Source organism: Boleophthalmus pectinirostris, unplaced genomic scaffold, assembly GCF_026225935.1.
Source record: "Boleophthalmus pectinirostris isolate CB_2022bp ecotype Guang Dong unplaced genomic scaffold, ASM2622593v1 HiC_scaffold_2826, whole genome shotgun sequence".
Taxonomy (NCBI): Eukaryota; Metazoa; Chordata; class Actinopteri; order Gobiiformes; family Gobiidae; genus Boleophthalmus; species Boleophthalmus pectinirostris.
In genome coordinates this window covers 2,386,364-2,406,921 of record NW_026571291.1, presented here as the reverse complement: position 1 = coordinate 2,406,921, position 20,558 = coordinate 2,386,364, and the positions used below count along the sequence as shown (strand labels likewise).

Below are 20,558 nucleotides of genomic sequence, written 5' to 3'. Positions count from 1 at the left end.
TCTCTCCCCTCCCAAATTATGACAAAACTTGTCCATCATGTCCAATGTTTTTGTGATTAAGAATAAATCAGAGTTACAGTTGTTATCAGTTAAAGCTCTAGTGTATTTGATCTGAAAACATTTACCTCATGTCAGTCCACCAGTTTTTTTTTGTTTTTGTTTTTTGTTTGATTAAAGATGTATTTGGTGTTGAATGTCTTCTCTCTTCAGGATGTCTCTGTGCACCAGCGTCACCGAGGCTGAAGTCGCCCGAGCCAAGAACCTGCTCAAGACCAACATGCTCCTCCACCTCGACGGTCAGAAACTTTTATCTGTTCGACAAAAGTTAAACTCGCTGTGCCTGAAGCAGAGTAACACTGTGATAAACGACGATACTCAAACTTTGAAAAGAGGATAATTCCAGTAAATTTTAAATATATTGTCCGTTTAAAAGACAACAAATAAATAGCAGAATTAGAAGAATTAATTTGTCGATATAGTAATTATTAGCACACAGCTGTCTCATTTTGATCGTAATATATTGTTAAAGCAACTATCTGTACTGGGGTAAATGTGAAACGTGAAAAAAAACACTGTAATAGTTGCTTAAAGTCCTGACTCAGCCTGACCTCTGTCCTCAGGCTCCACTCCGATCTGTGAAGACATCGGCCGACAGATGCTCTGCTACAGCCGCAGAATCCCCCTGCACGAACTCGAGGCCAGAATCGACGTGAGTCCAGAGTTTAACCTGATCCCCTCCTCTTCATCCTCTGCTCCATCTGACCCTCTCTTCTTCATCCTCTGCTCCATCTGACCCTCTCTTCTTCATCCTCTTCATCCTCTGCTCCATCTGACCCTCTCCTCTTCACCTTCTGCATCCACCTGACCCTCTACTCCTCTGACCCTCTCTTCTTCATCCTCTACTCCTCTCTCTCCTCTTCATCCTCTACTCATCTTATCCTCTCCTCTTCATCCTCTACTCCTCTCTCTCCTCTTCATCCTCTACTCATCTTATCCTCTCCTCTTCATCCTCTACTCCTCTGACCCTCTCTTCTTCATCCTCTACTCCTCTGACCCTCTCTTCTTCATCCTCTACTCCTCTGACTCTCTCTTCTTCATCCTCTGCATCCATCTGACCCTCTCCTCTTCATCCTCTACTTCTCTGGCCCTCTCCACCTCTCCTCTTCATCCTCTGCTCCATCAGACCCTCTCCTAATCATCTTCTGCATCCACCTGACCCTCTACTCCTCTGACCCTCTCTTCTTCATCCTCTACTCCTCTGACCCTCTCCTCTTCATCCTCTGCTCCATCCTCTGCTCCATCTCACCCTCTCCTCTTCATCCTCTACTCATCTTATCCTCTCCTCTTCATCCTCTACTCCTCTGACTCTCTCTTCTTCATCCTCTGCATCCATCTGACCCTCTCCTCTTCATCCTATCCTCCATCTGGCTCTCTCCTCTGGTTCATCTGACCCCCTCCTCTTCATCCTCTACTTCTCTGGCCCTCTCCTCCTCTCCTCTTCATCCTCTGCTCCATCAGACCCTCTCTGGTTCTTTTTAATTAAGTCCCCATAATTTGAGCAAATTAAAATACATAAATAAAAACAGCTAGAAAACTTATTCCATTGTTTCTATTGATCAAAAACTACTACACTACACAGGACCTTAAAATATGTGGAATATTTACTTTTTACTCTTTAAGTACAATTTCACTTACTTTTACTCAAGTCAATTTGCTGGAAATTGACATCTTCTGATCCTCTCCTCTTCTCGGCTCCAGTAATAAATACATTTGTTTTTTTTCCTCTTCTTTCAGGCCATTGACGCCACGACCATCAAAGACGTTTGTACAAAATACATCTACAACAAAGCTCCGGCCATCGCAGCAGTCGGTGAGTTCACTTTTTATTGACATGTGTTTTCCTCTGGCCCAAAATGACTACAGCACATTTTAGTGGAGAGAGATCCAAACCGTCTGACGTCTCAGCATTAGGATTCATTCACTCGACTTTAGGCGGGTACTTTTTTATTTAACCAATCGCTGCTGTTTGGTCGTGACGTATGTAATGCGCCAAATCCGGTAGGAAGGAGGACAATAACATCTTTCCCCTTGATAAAATTCACCAAACATTCTCTTTGTTCCGGCTTTAATTGCTCGATCTTGGGAATCGTTGCCAACACAGAATGTCTGTCTTCGTCTACATCCACCTCGACGCTTTGTTTACTGTTGTGCTGTTCCACAAAAGGGACCCAGACAGACGTGACGAGTTTGACGTCATGGCTTCACAGTCTAGCAAACAGTCTAGTGTATTTTGATTCCTGACCTTGACGCTGGAGAGAAATTAAACTGAGCGCAGGGACTAGGCGGCGCCAGACTGTCTACCAAACAGTGTCTTTGCTTGTGTAAATTGTGTTCATGGAAATAGTGTCTTTCCTCCAAATGTTCATGCAAATATAAGCAAATTTTAATCAAACCTGATGTTTATCCCTGCAAACCCGGCAGGACACTTCAGCTTTTTACACTTGAGGCACTCGTCAGCTAGAGGGTCTATTGTCTTTAACATTTGAAAAATAAATAGTTATATCACAAAGGTTTTAATATAAACTAATCCAAGAATGTTTGTAGAGGTCTAAACTACAGGGTCAGCAGCTTTTAGTAAGACCCCATGGAGACACAGGGACGTTTAGGTCTCTGCAGAGGGTATTGTCCAAGACTAGCCCCTCTATGAATTTGAAAATATGAAAGAGTATAATGTGACATAAGTTTGTTTTAACTTTCTGCCATGTTCTAACATTGTTCCCCCATCAGAAACCCGCCTGAAGTAGTTTTTAGAGTCATCTAGTGATCTCTCCTGGGCCATATTCAAACCCTCCTCACGGTTAGAAGTAAAATTCTATATGAGGCTCCGCCCACAAGCCTACGTCACCCACACTCCCACATGATACTTCTCCATAACTGTACAAAGCAACTCGACAAACCTGATGTGATGAGCGGTACTGTATTTTCTGCACTATAAGACGCGCTGTCATTGAATCGTCTATTTTCTAACTTTTTTCACAAATAAACCGCATGGGACTTAAAAGGAAACACAACAGTGTGATGGGTGAGTGGTTTTGTTTGTTTGTACGTTCACGGTGACTCTGGGCTTTGTTCAGTTGTGGCGTGTAGGGAGGTGCTGTCTGGGACCGCTGCATTGTCGGCGTGTTCGCAGTGACTCAGTTGTTCAGTCGTGTCTAGAAGTGGCACATTGCACTCGCTTTTTCGGTTCGTTCCTCGTCGGCGTGGAGTGATGAGTGTGTCTGCGGGTGTTTTTTCGCTGCGCGTGTAGGAGCCATTCGTGGGTTTTCTATTGGTTTCCTCATTTGACTAACTGTGCACTACACTGCGGTGGGTGTGATGTGGTCTATATGTGAGCGCAAGGCCTTGGATCATGACGGCGGGGCGGGGAGCAACTTTCTGTTGACCATGTTTTAACAGGAAAGATTTGGTGGCTCGGGCATCTGTTTCGGATGCCTCCTGGACACCTCCCTCGGGAGGTGTTCTGGGCATGTCCCACTGGGAGGAGGCCACGGGGAAGACCCAGGACACACTGGAGGGACTACGTCTCTCGGCTGGCCTGGGAACGTCTCGGGATCCCCCTGGAAGTGCTGGAGGAAGTGTGTGTGGAGAGAGGGAAGTCTGGGAGGCCCTCCTCAGACTGTTGCCCCCGCGACCCGACCTTGGATAAGCGGAAGAAAATGGATGAATAGATTTGCACATAGAAGGAATCTGTGCGTGGCTTTGTAGTTTACTGAAGTCGTGCTGGGACACCTGAGTGGATTCGTGTATAGGGTGCACTGGATTGCGGGGCGCGCTGTCGTTTTTTGATGCGGTTGGAGGCTTAAGAGCGCGTCTAATAGTGCAGAAAATACGGTACTTTAATTAGCAGGATGCACGTTTGTGTTGTGATAGCGCTCTGAAGGGGGAGTGAGTTAGTACGTGAGGAGCAAGGGGAAGGGGACTCGGCATCAAAAATGAAACTAATCTAAAATGTCCATATGTTGTTTTGGGTCAATATAGCATTTTCAAAACAATAAAAAGAACATGGTGATCTAAATATGTGATGAACGAGTTAATGCCACATACAAGTCACATCTTTAAAATAAAATTACACTTTTTATTAATTTTTTTCTGTCCCAGGTCCCATTGAGCAGCTGCCCGACTACAACCAGATCCGCAGTGGGCTGTTTTGGATGAGAAGTTAAACAGATTTATGTAATATTCAAATGTACAGAAATAAGACTTATTTAAGACACAGCTGTCGTTTTGTCCTCCTTTTAATGTTTTCTTATAAAATAAAGACAAATACAATAATGTTAAAATAACAGATACTACTCTCACTGCGTCGTGTCATTTTTTACTCTTCCCAGACACATTTTCCTGAGCTGCTTTCTTGGCTTTGACCATCTCCACCAGCTCCTGCACAAGAGAAACAAAACGAGAAAATAAGATCACAAAAGGAAGGAAAGGGAGGAAACTGCAAATTCCTCCTTTATTAGAATATTATGGGTTAGCACAAGTTAGAGGCTTGTAAAATGTAATGCAAAAATATATATACCTGATAGTATAAAAATCTAATTATTATGGGACATTTCTTGATCAGTCTGAGTGGTCAGAACTAAATTAAAACCAAACCAACCATATATAAATACATGGAAGAAATGCAATTCCAATCTAACTGAATTAAGTTGTTGTTTTTCTTAGTATTCGTCCGATTGGTCAGTGTTTTGCTCCGAGTGAGTGATTTCACCAAACACAGTCGAGTGTGAACATAAAGCAGATCAGATAAAAATCAGACATTTGTTAAAGTGACAATTTGTAACTTTCTGGAGATGGGAAGTCTCCTGCACGCGTCAGTGGAAATGTAAAGTTAAAACCATATTTTAGAAGATTCCCCATAGAGATAGATTGGTTATAATCTTCCACAGTGTTTCCAGAGACAAGCACAAAGGCTCCAGACCAAATAAGAGCCAGGATTGTGAAGATGCAATCTAGTTTTTGTTAAAAACACATACTACATACTTTACCTGGGATGGTCCCATATTTTTTTCAATATCCAGTTACTGAGAGTCTGTGTCCTTTTACTCTGCACACTCTGTCTCAGTGCTCTCACCTTGTACCTCTTCATACAGTCTTTCTTGCTTCGCCCGGGCACCGCTGCAGCGATTTTCTCCCAGCGCTCGGAGGTGCTCACTGGGTACGTCTTGAGAGCCTGCTCCAGGAGCTTCTGCTCCTCTGTGGTCCAAGGGGCCGGGTTATTCTCTGTGGCTAAAGGAGAGAAACATGTCACAAAGTTAAAAACACAGTTTAATAAGATGCAGTGAAATGCCAAAGGAATCCTCCTCTGTCTATTTTTAAATTCTAGTTATGACAAACTACAGTACAATAATCTGCCCTGACAGTTGAAGGACATGTGCAGGATCGAAGCTGGACTCTTACCCAACCTTAAACTCTAACTACTGTACCATAACAATAAGGTTAAGTCTTGGACTTAGATTTAAAAGTTGAGGGTTGAATATTTTAAAGTCGTACTTTCAAATCTCTCGGAGGGTGCGGCGTTGTCGATGGAGGGAGGGACAGAGGTGTGCTCTTTCTTAAACTTCTCAAAGGCTTTTCTGTTAATCTCATCTTTCTGGTTTGGATCTGGAGAGAAAGAAGTAAATAATAACTTTGTTAATTAAACCATTTACTTTTTTTGTTACTTTGTCAAAAAGTACATTCAATAAAATATCCTAAACTTTGTTATATTAATCCCAGTTGTCAAAATGTAAATTTTCTTCCCTTGTTCCAATGTCCTACATAAAATACATAATATTAAACACTGGTAAGATTAAAATGAGCAGTTTTTCACAGCTCTGTTCTGACCGAGCCTCTGCAGGTTCTTGGCTTTGTTGATGACGTCTTTGGCCGTCCTCTTGGTGCCGCTGGTCGAGTGGATGTTCATGTAGTTGGCGATCACCTCCCACCTGAAAGAAGACAAAAATTATAAATATAACTATACACAATATTTGAGCTCAAACTCCTCCCCGGCCCGGTGCTGTAAAAATATGTGGTCTGGTTCTCACCGTGCGTTGGTTCCGGCTGGAAACAGGTTTACAGCCTTGATGAGCAGCTGTAGGTCGTCCTCGGTCCAGCCCTTCGCCCCGGACCCCCCTCCCCCTGAGGCCTGCTCCGACGCCCGGGCCGCCTGCTGGGCCTGGACCTCCGCCTCACGCTCCCTCTGCAGAGCCTGGTTCACCTCCTCCACCTACAACACAGAGACAGGTCAACTACTGACTCAAAACTCCTCTGTTCGTTCTGCTCCTCTCCTTTGCATCCTTGACAATTAAATGAGCATCTATTAACAGAATAAACTGCAATAAATATTTTCAAGAGCAATTTAAGAACTGACAAAGAGTTTTAATTTGAGACACAGACACTCACATTTTCTGTATTTTCTCAAAGTTTTCGTGAAATAAAGTGAGATCTGATGAGGTTTACCTGCTTCTCCACAGCTGCTTTGCTTTCCTCTTTGGAGCCAGACGCCAGGATTTCATTCAGAGACTGTAAACTGTGAAAAACATGACATGCATTCATCAGCAGCAGCACAGAGTGGACTCGAACTCAAACGTTAACTTTATTATCTGGTAACACTTCTGATTAAGCACATACTAATGTCCAACTAATAGTAACAGGCATAATATGTTCTTAATTAAAGGTGTATTGTGGAACTTTTCAGGTGGAGGATAAGAGAATGAGAGCTTCGCACTTCAAATTTCTTGAAACGGGTGTGTTAGAGGAGAGGGAGTAGCCCAGGAACAGAGAGTTAAAAATCCCACACACGGTCTCGCTTATAAAATGTGAGATTTATTAGGACATGCAACGTTCTGCAAGTAAGACGGTGTGTGGGATTTTTCTCTGTTCTTGGTAAAGGATAAGTGAAAGACTTTTGGTTTGTCTGGAATGTTCTACAGCAATTAGGGCCAAATTTAGCCCACGATAAAATTATATTTGGCCCTTGAGATCATATCAAATCTGTATTAGAGCTGCCCACCACACACAGATAGATTATAGAGACATGTTAAAAAAAAATGTTATTATTTTATATTCTGTTTGTTCTGGATTCAATGTTTAAGCAAAACTATTAAACATTTATTTTAAAAAGAAAAGGTTTAACATTACATATCTCGAAAGAAGATAAAACATGCAGATGATGTTGAAATTTTTCAATAAATATTTAGTTTGGCCCATGACTTAATCCAAGTTTTTAATTTTGGCCTCTGTGAATTTGAGTTTGACATCCCTGCTCTACAGTATGGAATTAAACCTTTCTATCTTCATGGAGACCAAACCAGACCAAGTTACAGGTCAGATCTGTGGAGAGGCGACCCCGCTCACAGTCAGAATGTTTGTTTTTCTTGGTATTTTTGAGCAGTAAAACCACCTGTGATTGAATAAATGTAAGGTAGAGCTGTTTAATGTCACACTGTGGAACATTCCAGGCAAGTCTTCATAAAACTTATTTGGCAGTGTTTGCTAATGTGCATTGTGTCGCCACGGTAACAACTGATCATTCCACTATATAAAAAGGCATATAGGCAGAACACCCCCAACGTGACGCAAAGTCTTAATAGCTGAATAACCACTGAGTAGAATACAAATTACCACGCAGTTAGCAATTAATATTTGGTCACAAAACTTGGGGGTCCGTCACCTGCTTTTGTTTCTATGGATACGTCATTGCTCTGCCTGGAATGTTCCACAGTGTGACATTAAAAAGCTCTACTTTACATTTATTCAATTACAGGTGGTTTTACAGTTCAAAAATACCTAGAAAAACAAACATTCTGACTGTGAGCGGGGTCGCCTCTCCACAGATCTGACCTGTAACTTGGTCTGGTTTGGTCTCCATGAAGATAGAAAGGTTTAATGTAGTGACGGGCAAGTGAGACGGAGCTCCGGAGCACGTCTCGTTCTTTCTGAAACAAATTGCTCCGGAGCACTGCCTCGGAGCTCGTCTCGCAGCAGCCGCTCACGTGACCAAAGTGTGGAAGTGTCGGTCCCTCCCCCTGCTGCTTCCCTCTGCGTGTCAGTCGCTTCAGTGTATCGAAGCGTTTCATTGGCTCGGCGAATGTTCCGCTCTGCGATTGGTTCAGATGCTTCAGAGTGTTCAGCGCACTTCTGTGGTTTGACGAGCGCTAAACTGCTACAGTATAAAAGATGCACCGATATTTCTTAAAAATGTTGGGTAGTGAGGAGTATTGTGTGACGTTAGTGGTGATTTTGGCGACTTTTGGCATTTGTTTCATTTTCGATGGCATCTACAAGTGGAAAAAAGCGATCCATGGTTTGGGATCACTTTGATCTAACTCCAACCAACAAGGTAACACCTATTTTCTTATTTACAGCATGTTATTTATGTTGCTCTTTACATATTATTTAAAATCATCATTATTGTTGTTAGGTACGGTGTCGCTCTGCACACAAGTATTGTCTTATTGTTAAATTTGTCCACTAGAGGTCAGTGTTTCTTCGAGGCCTCAGACACGTCGAACCATTTGAGACAATATTGCGATTGAGGTGTCAATGCTTCACGAGGCTCCATTCGCCCATCACTAGTTTAATGCCATACTGTGAAACATTCCAGACAAAGCGATAACGTCTCCATGGCGACGTTGCATGTGTGCGTGTTTGTGTACGTGTGTGTTTACCTCGTCAGCTCGAGTCGGTCACAGAGTTTCTCCACCTCCTCCATCATTTTCACACTGTCCACCTCATTATCAGCAAAATAGTTCCAGTTCTATCAAATTAAACAGAAAACAGAATTATTATTAGAGGATTATTTTGGTTGGAGCTGCTGCTGTATATTTCTCATGTTGCGTTCAAACCAAACAAGATTTCTGTGACAGTGGCGTCTTGTTGACACGGAAAGTTTGAGCGTAACATTATCCTTGTCTAAATTAATGCTGATACTAATTTGAACTTCCTCAAACACGCTCTGAAATACATTGAAATCTTGTATTATTTTAGCTTTTAGCCATGTTATAATGTTGTTACCTCCTCAAAAACAGACCTGGAGTTGTGTTTTGGTTTATTCACACGTTTGAGTAACTCTTTATTAATTATTTATTTATTATTAGTCTGTCTACATTTCCAAAGCTCAAAGTAGTTTTAAAGTTGAAGACATATCGGCCTAAATCTTGCTGATCTGGGCTGATATTTCATGTGGGCTCGTTATACCTCATTATAAAGCTTAGACTCTCTATATTATGTCCATTTAATCCAATTTACAGACAGACAAATGTCATAATATGTGGCCCCGCATCAGTATTTATCTGTGGAGTAATTTGTCTGTGTGTGTGACACCGTACTGTCCCTGAACGCACTTCCAGAGTCACGTCACTCAGATGCGTTTGTTTACACCAGTGCGCAGACATAGATCCATGTGCACAACACCGAGGCTCTGCTTTAAACACTCGAGTCTGATCCACGATACTGACGATAAATAAAAGTGAACTTCAGCGCAGTTTAGGACAGAAACAAAACTGCTGTTTTTATCAAAGAGTGAGTGTGGACAAAAGAGGACAGTCCCATAGGTAGAGGACACACACACCTGCTGTCAACATGCTGGTCCTAAACCCTGTACACGAATCCACTCGGGTGTCCCAGCACGACTTCAGTAAACTACAAAGCCGCACCACCCACAGAACACGCAAACACACACGGAGCAGACAGCGACCGCACAGAGAAACACACCCACAGACACACTCATCACTCCACGCCGACGAGGAACGGAACGAACTGAAAACGCGAGCGCAACGTGCCGCTTCTAGACACGACTGAACAACTGAGTCACTGCGAACACGCCGACAATCCGTTGGTCCCAGACAGCACCCTCCCTACACGCCACAACTGAACAAAGCCCAGAGTCACCGTGAACGCCACAAACAAACAAAACAGAATGTGATGCAAAAATGCCATTAGGCCGACCTACTGTCTTTAAATATGACTGTAAAGAGACAGAATAACAAGAAATGTTGCCTAAACAAACCCAATTTAATCCAGTAGAGCCAAACCTAACATTTACAGTCAATAAGAGATTTACTGTGAATTTTTACATCACTAAATATATCGGCTTTTATATCAGCTATGTGCAGCGCCAACTCCCATCGGTATTAAAACGACTACAAAAAAAATCCACGTCGGTTGGGCCCTGGTAGAGATCGGTAATTCCAGGGCTGAAATGATCCACGTGGGAATGAAATGAAACACAACTCCAGATCTGTTTGTGATGAGAAAACAACATTATAAACAGCAGAAAATTGCGTAATATAAACCCCCTGACCCCTGACGACCCCGAGCAGCAGAACCTTGCAGCTGGTGCGGAGCTTCTGTCTCTCTTTCTTGATGGCTTTCTTCTGGATTTCCTTCTCCTTTTTGGCCTGGAGCGCCGCCTGTCTCGCCTCCTCCTCCTCCTTCTCTTTGGCCAAACGTACAGCCTCCAGCTCCGCCTGACGAGCCTGAATCAAACAAAAAACAAATTCAAACTATTGGTGCTTTTCAGATCCTAGAATGTGAGTCTTGCCACAGTCTGAGAGTACGACATTAGCAGTTTTTCTCATAAATTACACTGTACTCTGCCATGAAGTTATATCATATAGTCTGATAGTCCACGTTATACCTCGTTATAAAGATTAGACTCTTTATATTGTGTCCATTTAATCAAATTTACAGACAGTGTAAATGTGCTAATATCTGGCGCTGCATCAATATTTATCTGTGGAGTAATTTGTCTGTGTCTGTGACGCCGTACTGCCCCTGAACGCACCTCCAGAGTCACATCACTTGCGCTTGTTTACACCCGTAGCTGCTGTAAACATGTTGGATTATATTATAGTTATGGATGATTGTTTTGAGTCAAGAATAAAAGGACACTTATTTGAGCAGACTTGTGATCTGAGAGGAGCCTGTGTGAGCGGTGAGTGATGCAAATGTGTTGGTTTTTGAAGCTACTTTTGGTTCTTTCTCATTGTTTAGCTGCTGTAGCTCCCACACATAAACAGTAGAGTTGCGCAGTAATACGGTATTATGGTATGGTATTATCCTGTGGTATCAAAAAGTAGCAACAATATCAGTTTCATTCCCGTCATTAAAAAAATCTGCGGCTCATAAGGACCTAATAAGGTATAATTTGCTGATACCTAAATTTGTTTGCTCAGCACAAATGAATGTGTTGTTGTATTTTCAGTTTAATCTATCACAATTAAAAACTAGTAGTGTCTATAATGTTTCTTTTAACTGTGTGGGGAGACGACGTTCGATTAGTTTCATTCTGTTGTCACGTGATGCTCATAAGGGACGAACAAGACAAGTCAGGCGCAAAAGAGTTGGTCCCAAAAAAAAAAAAAAAAAAAAAAGAAACATACTAGTACTTCTGCAATTTGGCAGCATTTTGGCTTCAGGATAGATTTGTTTACATTTTACAGAAATAAAACTTAAAACCACATGACTCATTTGCATAAACTGTAAGCTCTGATAAAAACAGCTCTTTCCTTGTGCGCTGATGTGGTTCAGCTTCTGTCGGACTAAAGGACACGACTCAGTGGAATATGAGTGTTCTTTCTGTTCTGTGCTTGTGTTGCGATGGTTCATGTGAAACTTTTCAGAGATTATAAATCTGCAGGTCATAGACTCAGACCGTACAGTGGTGCGGCTTCATATCTTACCAAAGTTGTACTACAACATTTTGGTAATACAGTAATACTGTATACCCCAGTAAAATCCTGAGAAGGTTTAACGGTATCAAAATATGGATACAGCCCAACCCTAATAAACTGCCTGTTTTCTCTGACATTGTAAAGTGACTATAACAGCTGCACATGTTACTGGACCTGCACTGATATGTACATGAGCTGTGAATATAAGTGTGAATGATCGCCATTTACACATATAATTAATTACCACGCACATTTACCGCAAAAGACTGATAGTGGTAGTTTACTTACTTTGTTTACTGGCTAGAATGTCACGCAAAAATACCATTAGGCCGACCTACTGTCTTTAAATATGACCTACAAGAGGCAGAATAACAATAAATGTTGCCTAAATAAACCCATCTTAAACTCCAGTAGAGCCAGACCTAAGTTTTAAAGTCAGTTGAAGATTTAAAGTGAATTTTTACATCACTAAATATTTTATATCGGCTATCGGCAGCTCCAACTCCAATTTTATCAGTATTATATCGGCCACAAAAAAAATCCATATCCGTCGAGTCCTAATTTTTATATTATATTTTAAAGCACTAAAATGCATTTGCAGTGAGACTCACCTTCTCCCGCTCCTCCTGCTCCCTCTTCTTGGCGTCGGCTTTGGCTTTTTTCTCTGACTCTTTCCGCGCCTTTTCTTCTTCTTTGAATTTCTTTATTCTAGGGTCACAGCTGTAGGCCGTATCTGCAACAAAACAGAGAAACTAATTGAGAAAAGAACCTTAAGAAACATAAATTATAGCCTCACTGGACGATGACAGAGACCAAGTTTATTTGAGTCAGGGTTGGGGATGTGATAAAACCTTAAAAGTGAAAAAAAATAATTAATAGCACACACAGATGGCCGATGTTCAAAATGTTTTATTTTTAGATTATGTTTCTGCAAAAAAGCCTTCGTCAGATCATTTCCTTCTTGTTTTGGACATCACCATCTGAGGGTACGATGCATTTTTTTCACATTTAAGTTGCTGCTGTTTGCAATTGCACCTCTATAAGGACATTGGTGTGTGTTTTCTGTCTCATTTAATAAGATAAAAACAACTTTTCTTCAGTTTTTTTAGAGTGCGTTCGAGTCTTTTACCGACTAAGGTGCGAATGCGGTTCATCTCCTCCTTCTTCCTCTGAGCTCTCGACGCTCGGTTCTGTTTCTCGATCCAGCGCCGCTCGTCTCGACTGAAAACACAAAGATTAAAAACAAGGATCAAGATTTTCTCTTTAACGTCAAACACTGTTAACACACATTTATTTATTTACATTTATTTAACCAGGAGAGTCCCACTAAGATTAAGAGTCTCTGGAGGAGTCTATATTTTCTGTTTTTCGTCGGACGGGAAACCAGAGCAGCCAGAAGAAACCTGCACAGGCACTGGGAAAACATGCAAACTCTACACAGAAAGACCACACCACCAGAGAGAAGAACTCGGGACCTTCTTGTTGTGAGGCAAGAGCGCAACAACTTTAACAATTTAAACTCACCATTCTGCTTTTTCCTTTTCCTCTTCGTCTAAATATGAGAACTCCCTCCACGAGTCAAAGTTATACCTTCACAAACAAAACATGACACGTTAATAAAATAATTCCCAGAACAGCCTGCGGGTTCAGTGACGGCAGAGTTTTACCAAAAAGAGTAGAAATTATCCACTTCTTCGAACGTGGACTCCACCGTTCCGAGTTTGGGGATGTGTTTTTTGGAAGACCACCTGGCGTTTCTCTCAAAAACTGGTCCGAAAACCTCAAAGAAGTTCTCTTTTCCTTCGCTCTTTGAAGGCACCGTGTTGTCAAACGTCGGGTCCACGCTGTCAAACGCTCTCCTCTTCACGGGGTCGGACAGGATCTCGATAGCTGCACGATCAGAGCAATAAAAACATTAAGAAACTGTTTGTATCCTGAAGTCTACGGTTTTAAAAAAGTTACTAGAATAACAACTGAGCCTGTGTCTGCAGAGTCTTCACCTGCATTTGTTGAGAAGAGAACAAGCCACTACAATTTAAAAAGGAACCTACATGTTCAAAAAACCACGATTCAGAGCCAAGTTTATGGAGTGAAGCATTGCTGTGAAAGGAGTTAACTTTTGGAATAGTCTTGACGAAGATATAAAACAATCAAGTTCAATGACGACATTTAAAAAACACGTAAAATCAAATGCAATGTGTTTGAAAAAGGAAACTAAAATGTTGTGCATAATAGTGAAGATTTCTGTTTGTAATTGATTAATAATTGTGCCTGAACGAAAATGTACTGTTTTGAAATGTTTTAAAGTAACTATTGGTGTTGATGTTTTGTCTGGAAAAGGGAAAAGGGAAGCAGAAAACATGAGACGACTCTTTTTCTTTCTGCTCCTTTTCATTCATTTCTTGTGTGTTTGATGTTGTGACACTGTCGATGTCTTTTTATACTTTAATTAATTTGTTTATTTATTTCATTCATAATTTGTCTCATTCTCAATTTAAGGACAAGCCTCATGTGAAAACTCAGAACCTCCAGATTTCCCTCCTTGAGCTGCAGAGGCTGCACTAGCACTGACTCATGACTGGTGCAGGTGCTGGGGTTTAGGGAGAGACCGTTCAGATCAGAGAGAAGCATTTTAGGTTTAAACAAACTCGATTTTAGCATTGAAACTGGCAACCCAAATGAGAGTCATGTGAGGCTCATTCTGCTTTCTGATTGGAGAATCATCTTGAGAATCAAAACACAAAATTACCGTATTTTCCGGACTATTGAGCGCACCTGAATATAACCCGCATCAACTAAATTTTAACTAACTTGACTAAAAGTTGTTCATCTTTTGGCTGCACCTGAATATAAGCCACAGGTGTCCACGTCTTCAAGAATATTTTCAAGTTTGGGTTGTCTGTTTTAATTGCCTCTGAAAGTTTTTGTCGTCTTTTTGCGTCGAGTCAGTTCGTCACGCTGCCGTCGCCAAAATCTCACCATCGACTCACTGACGTCGAGTTCACGTGCAGCAGCAGCTCTGTTTCCTTATTCTACAGACACATCAATCGACTTTAACTTAAAAGCTGCGTCATCTGCATTTCTTCGTGTGTTTTCCATGAGGAGAGTGTGTGTATGATAAAAATAACTGTTCAAAACACAAACAAACAGCATCTTCCTCGGCGCATCATCACCGCGCTCTACTGCTCATGTCTCCTGCAGAAAGAGTCTCTGTTCTGTCTGTACCATGTCAGTGTCTCGGAGGATTTCAGCAGATTTCAGAGTCTCTCAGGGGGCGGGGACAGGTGTATGGATCAGGTGTGAGTGGATGTGCGGCTACTGAAGTTTGAGACGTTTCTTCTTGTCATTTACACACACTGGTCATTAAAACTTGTCCCCCTCACTAATGTTCATTTAGCATCATAACTTATTTTATCACACAGCAATAAACTATTTGAGTGCTCTGACAATATCACAAGTTCGTGTAGCAACTTCATGTGAACCTTAGATCCATGTGTAACCGCGCAGACAGTCCAGTGTTTTTGTAATTTTGAATAAATCAGTACTACAGTAGTTATCAGTAAAAGCTGTATTTCATTTGAACACGCTTACCTCATGGTTTACACAGATTGGTCATGTTTTTGGAATTTAAAATCATCATCTTACAGGAATTTTCACTTGCTCCTCTCCATGGTGATGTTGTTACCTTATTTATAAAGTTTCACAGTATGACATTAAACTTGTCCATCTTGCATTTTTGTCATTATGGGTGTTTTTATCTAGACTGATTCATCAGACGGTTTCACTTAGTGGAATAGGGATTCGTTCGCTCGACTGTAGGCGGGTACTTTTTTTAGTTTATCATCGCTGCTATTTGGTTGTGACGTATGTAATGCACCAAATCCTGTAGGAAGAAGGACTTTCCTCTTAATAAAATTCACCAAACATTCTCTTTGTTCCAGCTTTAAATCCTCAATCTCAGGAATCGTTGACAACACAGAATGTCTGTCTCTTCGCTGATTGGCTGGTGCCTGAACTCGCAATTCCAGGGTTTTTGTGAACCTCCTAGTGTATTCTGATTCCTGATCTAGTCACTGGAGAGAAATTAAATTGAGCGGAGGCACTAGGTGGTGCCAGCCTGGCAAGTTTTTATTGCTCAATTTAAAAAAAAAAAAAAAAAAAGCTTAATGTATTCTTTCTGATCTGCTCAGACCTGCTTGTCTCCATGGCAATAACATCTTAGAAGTTACATAATGCACGTTTAACCCTCACACTCTCCTCGGGGTCACATCGACCCGAAGACATTTTTTTTTTCCTTCCCGCTCTCTTGGGGCGGGTCAATCAGACCCAAAAATTTGATTTTCTCGCCTGGCGAGAATTTATTTGAAAATAAATTTTTGGATCTGATTTTGGGTCTGAGGGTTAAAATAAAAGTAAGAGTGTTTTACCTTTAGTAATACAGGTGAAGTAGTCATTGTCTCCTTCTACGATCTGCTCTCCTGCTGCTTTCCTTTTGTCCGGATGGTGTTTCAGAACTATGGCCTTATCTGTAAAAACACAAGATAATAAGAAAAAGAACAACCTCGAATCATTAAAGTACTCGATATATCGAAGAATATAAAAGGAATTACATGGACAAAATCCACATTTAAAACTACTGCAAAACAAAAGACTCACGTGCAGCTTTGATTTGTTTCTGAGTGGCTTTGTATCTGAGGTGAGGGAGGCCCAGGACGGCATAGTGATCCTGGTTCTGCAGAAGAAAAAGAAAAAAACGTTACTTCTAAACGCTAAATACTGGAGACGGGGCAACATTTCATGCCACCTTCTTGCTGAGAGGCACAAGCACCAAACTCTGCACCACCACGCCGCCGTATTATTAGATTATTGAATTAAAACATCACAAAAGAATAAACTATTTATATACTTGAACCTACACTTTTCGTATGTCATTTTCTGCATAAAAGTGCTTTTTTTTTTTTTTCAATCTTTATGTGGTTAAATGTATTTCAGAAGTCTAAATATAAAATAGAAAGCCCTGACAAGCCTTAGAAGTGCTTAATAACCCTTATTTCTTCATGTAGTCCGCACTGAAACAGAGCAAAGGATCATGGTCTATGTAGTTCCCTCTGTTTTTCTATTACTGCACCAAAACAATGAATTTAAGAAAATGACGATACGATATTATGACATTTCAGTTCTCGTTACATCCCGACTAAAATAATCCTCCGGTTCGTGTTTTACCTTCCACTCTTTGGGGTCTAGTGTTCTGAGGATGGGACACTCCTGCAGCGTGAAATCTTCGTCATCTGATTCTTCTGAAGACTCCTCCTCCTCCTCCAGCTCCTGAAACGAGGCCGAGAGGTTTCTGTTCCTGCGTTTGACGAAGGCTTCGAACCAGCGACCCACCGGCTCCACCTGCACCCGGACCGACCCTGAACACCACAACACAGACCACAACACGGATCACAACACAGACCACGAGGGATTTAAACAGGTAAAGAATGATATTAAACAAGTCCCGCTGACAGGACAGAAATGAAGCTTTCCTGAATGTGTTTAGAACGATCTGGAGCTGAAGCAGAACAAGTATAAGTGTATGCACATGGACCTGGTTTGGACCTGGTTTGGACCTGGTTTGGACCTGGTTTAGACCTGGTTTGGACCTGATTTAGACCTGATTTAGACCTGATTTAGACCTGGACCACTATGGAAACTACCTGGACCACTGAGAGGTTACACAGATACAAGGTCCCATCGGAATAGAAAAAAAAAGTACTACAGTTTAATGTTGAAAATCACATTCTATTGTCTAAATCAGGCATGTCCAAACTATGGCCCGGGGGCCAAATGTGGCCCTCAGACAAATTTTTCTTAGCCCTCAGACATCCAGGTGAATTGGCCCAAACTACCTTGCATCAATTAAAAAAATTTTTTTTACTGCAAGTTTTTTGAAAATCTACCTTGATAAAGCAAATATTTAATATTTAGTTTGTGGTTTTAAGGATCTTAGCCTGAATAAAGACTGATGACTCATTCTAACGTGTTAAACATGCACATATTTCAATTATTCACTGTATTGAGCTCCAGTCTATGGCCCTCGATCAGCCCTCTGCTTCATCTGTATTTAGATATGTGGCCCTTGATGAAAAAAGTTTGGACACCCCTGGTCTAAATCAAACATGTCAGACTCAGGCCTGGGGGCCAAATTTGGCCCACGAGATCATTATTTGTTTAAAATGTTGTTATTATTTTATATTTTGCTTGTTATGGATTCAATGTTTAAGCAAAACTATAATTAAACATTTATTTTAATAAGAAAAGGTTTAACATTACAGATCTCGAAAGAAGAGAAAACATGCAGATGCTGTTGAAATTTTTCAATAAATATTTAGTTTTGCCCACGACTTAGTCCCAGTTTTTAATTTTGGCCTCTGTGAATTTGAGTTTGACTCTCCTGCACTAAATAAAGAGTGTTATTGGAATCTGTGTTGGGTATTGACTCTATTCCCCAGCACTGAAAAGGTTTTAAATTTTATTAACTCACCCTGCAGCTGCATGAACAGTGGACACAACAGAGACAGGGTTTTAAAACATCGTAACTGCTAAAGTCAAACAAATGACACACATACTTCAGAACCTGTTTGAAGAGGTTTAAACGACAGGGTTAGAAATTTTCAGAATGACTCCACAAATACAAAGAGACTCAGTTTACAGCACAGACAACATGGTGTAACAACAAATGCGATTAAAGATCTACTAAGTGTCCCCCACATACTTATGAACATGGAGAGGGTATTTTTTCATAAACTGGATCATAAATAACAGCAATTATGCAAGAGTGTAATGTAATTTTATATCCATATAATATTGGAGCAGATTATTGATTATTATTATTTCTCTGCTTTATTTTTTCCTACTTTTATTTCTGGGAGTAACATTTTACAGCCAGTATTAGGACATATTTAAATATATCTAAATTATTATTTCTAGACTTTACAGATATTATAAACTTTTGTTACCTAGTACTTACATACAAAAATAAACAATTAACGCTGTATGAGTTTGGTGATTACATATGACTTGTCTCTGGCTGTTTAATTTATTCCAATCACTGAGTTAAATTAAAAACCATTCATGTTTATCTTAAATACATGAAGTACAGAGTGAAATGCTGTGAAGTAATTTTGGACACAGTCATATGAACATATGAGGGACATCTGCCCCCAGCTGCCACCTGCTCCACAACATTATGTAAAGCAGACACGATCAAGGACAGTTTAGTCCAAAAACACAACTTAATTACCCCGTAGGAGCTTGAAATATGTCCAGAAATCATCCAGAACCCGAGACCTAGTTTAGACCTGGTTTGGACCTGGTTTGGACCTAGTTTACACCTAGTTTAGAGCTGGCTCGGACCTGGTTCGGACCTGGTTTGGACCTGGTTTGGACCTGGTTTGGACCTGGTTTGGACCTGGTTTGGACCCGGTTTAGACCCAGTTTAGACCTAGTTTTAGACCTAGTTTGGACCCGGTTTGGACCTGGTTTGGACCCAGTTTAGATCCAGTTTAGACCAAGTTTGGACCAAGTTTGTACCTAGTTTAGACCCAGTTTAGACCTAGTTTAGGCCTGGTTCAGACCTAGTTTAGAGCTGGTTTGGACCTGGTTCGGACCTAGTTTGGACCCGGTTTGGACCTGTTTGGACCTAGTTTAGACCCAGTTTGGACCTAGTTTAGACCCAGTTTGGACCAAGTTTGTACCTAGTTTAGACCTAGTTTAGGCCTGGTTCGGATCTAGTTTAGAGCTGGTTTGGACCTGGTTCGGACCTAGTTTGGACCTGGTTTGGACCTAGTTTGGACCTGGTTTGGACCTAGTTTAGACCTGGTTTGGACCTAGTTTGGACCTAGTTTAGAGCTGGTTTGGACCTAGTTTAGACCTAGTTTGGACCTAGTTTGGACCTGGTCTGGACCTAGTTTAGACCTGGTTTGGACCTAGTTTAGACCTGGTTTGGACCTGGTTTGGACCTGGTTTAGACCTGGTTTGGACCTAGTTTAGACCTGGTTTGGACCTAGTTTGGACCTAGTGTAGACCTGGTTTGGACCTGGTTTGGACCTAGTTTGGACCTAGTTTAGAGCTGGTCTGGACCTAGTTTAGACCTGGTTTGGACCTAGTTTAGAGCTGGTTTGGACCTAGTTTAGACCTGGTTTGGACCTGGTTTGGACCTAGTTTATACCTGGTTCGGACCTGGTTCAAACCAGGTTTGGACCTGCTTTAGACCTGGTTTGGACCTAGTTTGAACTTAGTTTAGAGCTGGTTTGGACCTAGTTTAGACCTGGTTCGGACCTGTTTGGGCCCTGGGACCAACAATTGTGATTAAAGATCTACTAGGTGTTTTCTGATAGAGGGTCCCCCACCTACTGATGAACATGGAGAGAATATTTTATCATAAACTGGATCATAAATAACAGAAATTATTGCTATAATCACATATGCAAGAGTGTAGTGTAATTTAATATCCGTACAGTATTGGAGCAGATTATTGAAATAAATAAATAAATATCTCCAAATATGATCCAGAACCCGAGTGTCATTTGAACCCGAAGCCGGTGTTGTCCCATTACAAATAGCCGGACTAGCTCTGCGTCTTTAGCCCGTTTAAACCCTCACCTGCCGCGGCTGCAAACACCTCCGTCTGCTCCCCGTCCTGCGCTTCTAACAACATTTTAATCCGCCCTTTTTCACGAACATTCAAGAGCGGAGTCGATCCAGAGAAGACTTCGTAAAGTGCTAAAGTGTGCGGCCCGCTCCTTCTCTGCGAACCACATGGGCCTGATACAGCGGAGAGGGAAAGTGGCTGTCAGGCGC

General features: G+C 41.3%; 2 protein-coding genes across 2 annotated transcripts in view; one reads left to right on the top strand and one right to left on the bottom strand.

Moving 5' to 3' along the window:
• pmpcb (peptidase, mitochondrial processing subunit beta) overlaps positions 1–4,352 on the top strand; it is a 15,686-nt gene extending 11,334 nt beyond the window's left edge. The window contains exons 10-13 of the mRNA XM_020929473.2: positions 211–296; positions 621–709; positions 1,795–1,870; positions 4,159–4,352. Coding sequence (XP_020785132.1) covers positions 211–296; positions 621–709; positions 1,795–1,870; positions 4,159–4,223 — 316 coding nt within the window. The 3' untranslated portion in view covers positions 4,224–4,352. The remainder of the gene's footprint in view (positions 1–210; positions 297–620; positions 710–1,794; positions 1,871–4,158) is intronic.
• dnajc2 (DnaJ (Hsp40) homolog, subfamily C, member 2) lies at positions 4,280–20,558 on the bottom strand. Its single transcript, XM_020929472.2, has 16 exons — positions 20,361–20,558; positions 16,938–17,128; positions 16,371–16,446; positions 16,142–16,240; positions 13,382–13,604; positions 13,239–13,304; positions 12,844–12,935; positions 12,326–12,447; positions 10,368–10,517; positions 8,709–8,797; positions 6,499–6,568; positions 6,084–6,265; positions 5,884–5,984; positions 5,551–5,661; positions 5,132–5,286; positions 4,280–4,437 (listed from the first exon to the last, which is right to left on the bottom strand). Exons 1-16 carry the CDS (start codon positions 20,413–20,415, stop codon positions 4,369–4,371), a joined length of 1,851 nt encoding a protein of 616 aa, XP_020785131.1. The 5' UTR covers positions 20,416–20,558; the 3' UTR covers positions 4,280–4,368.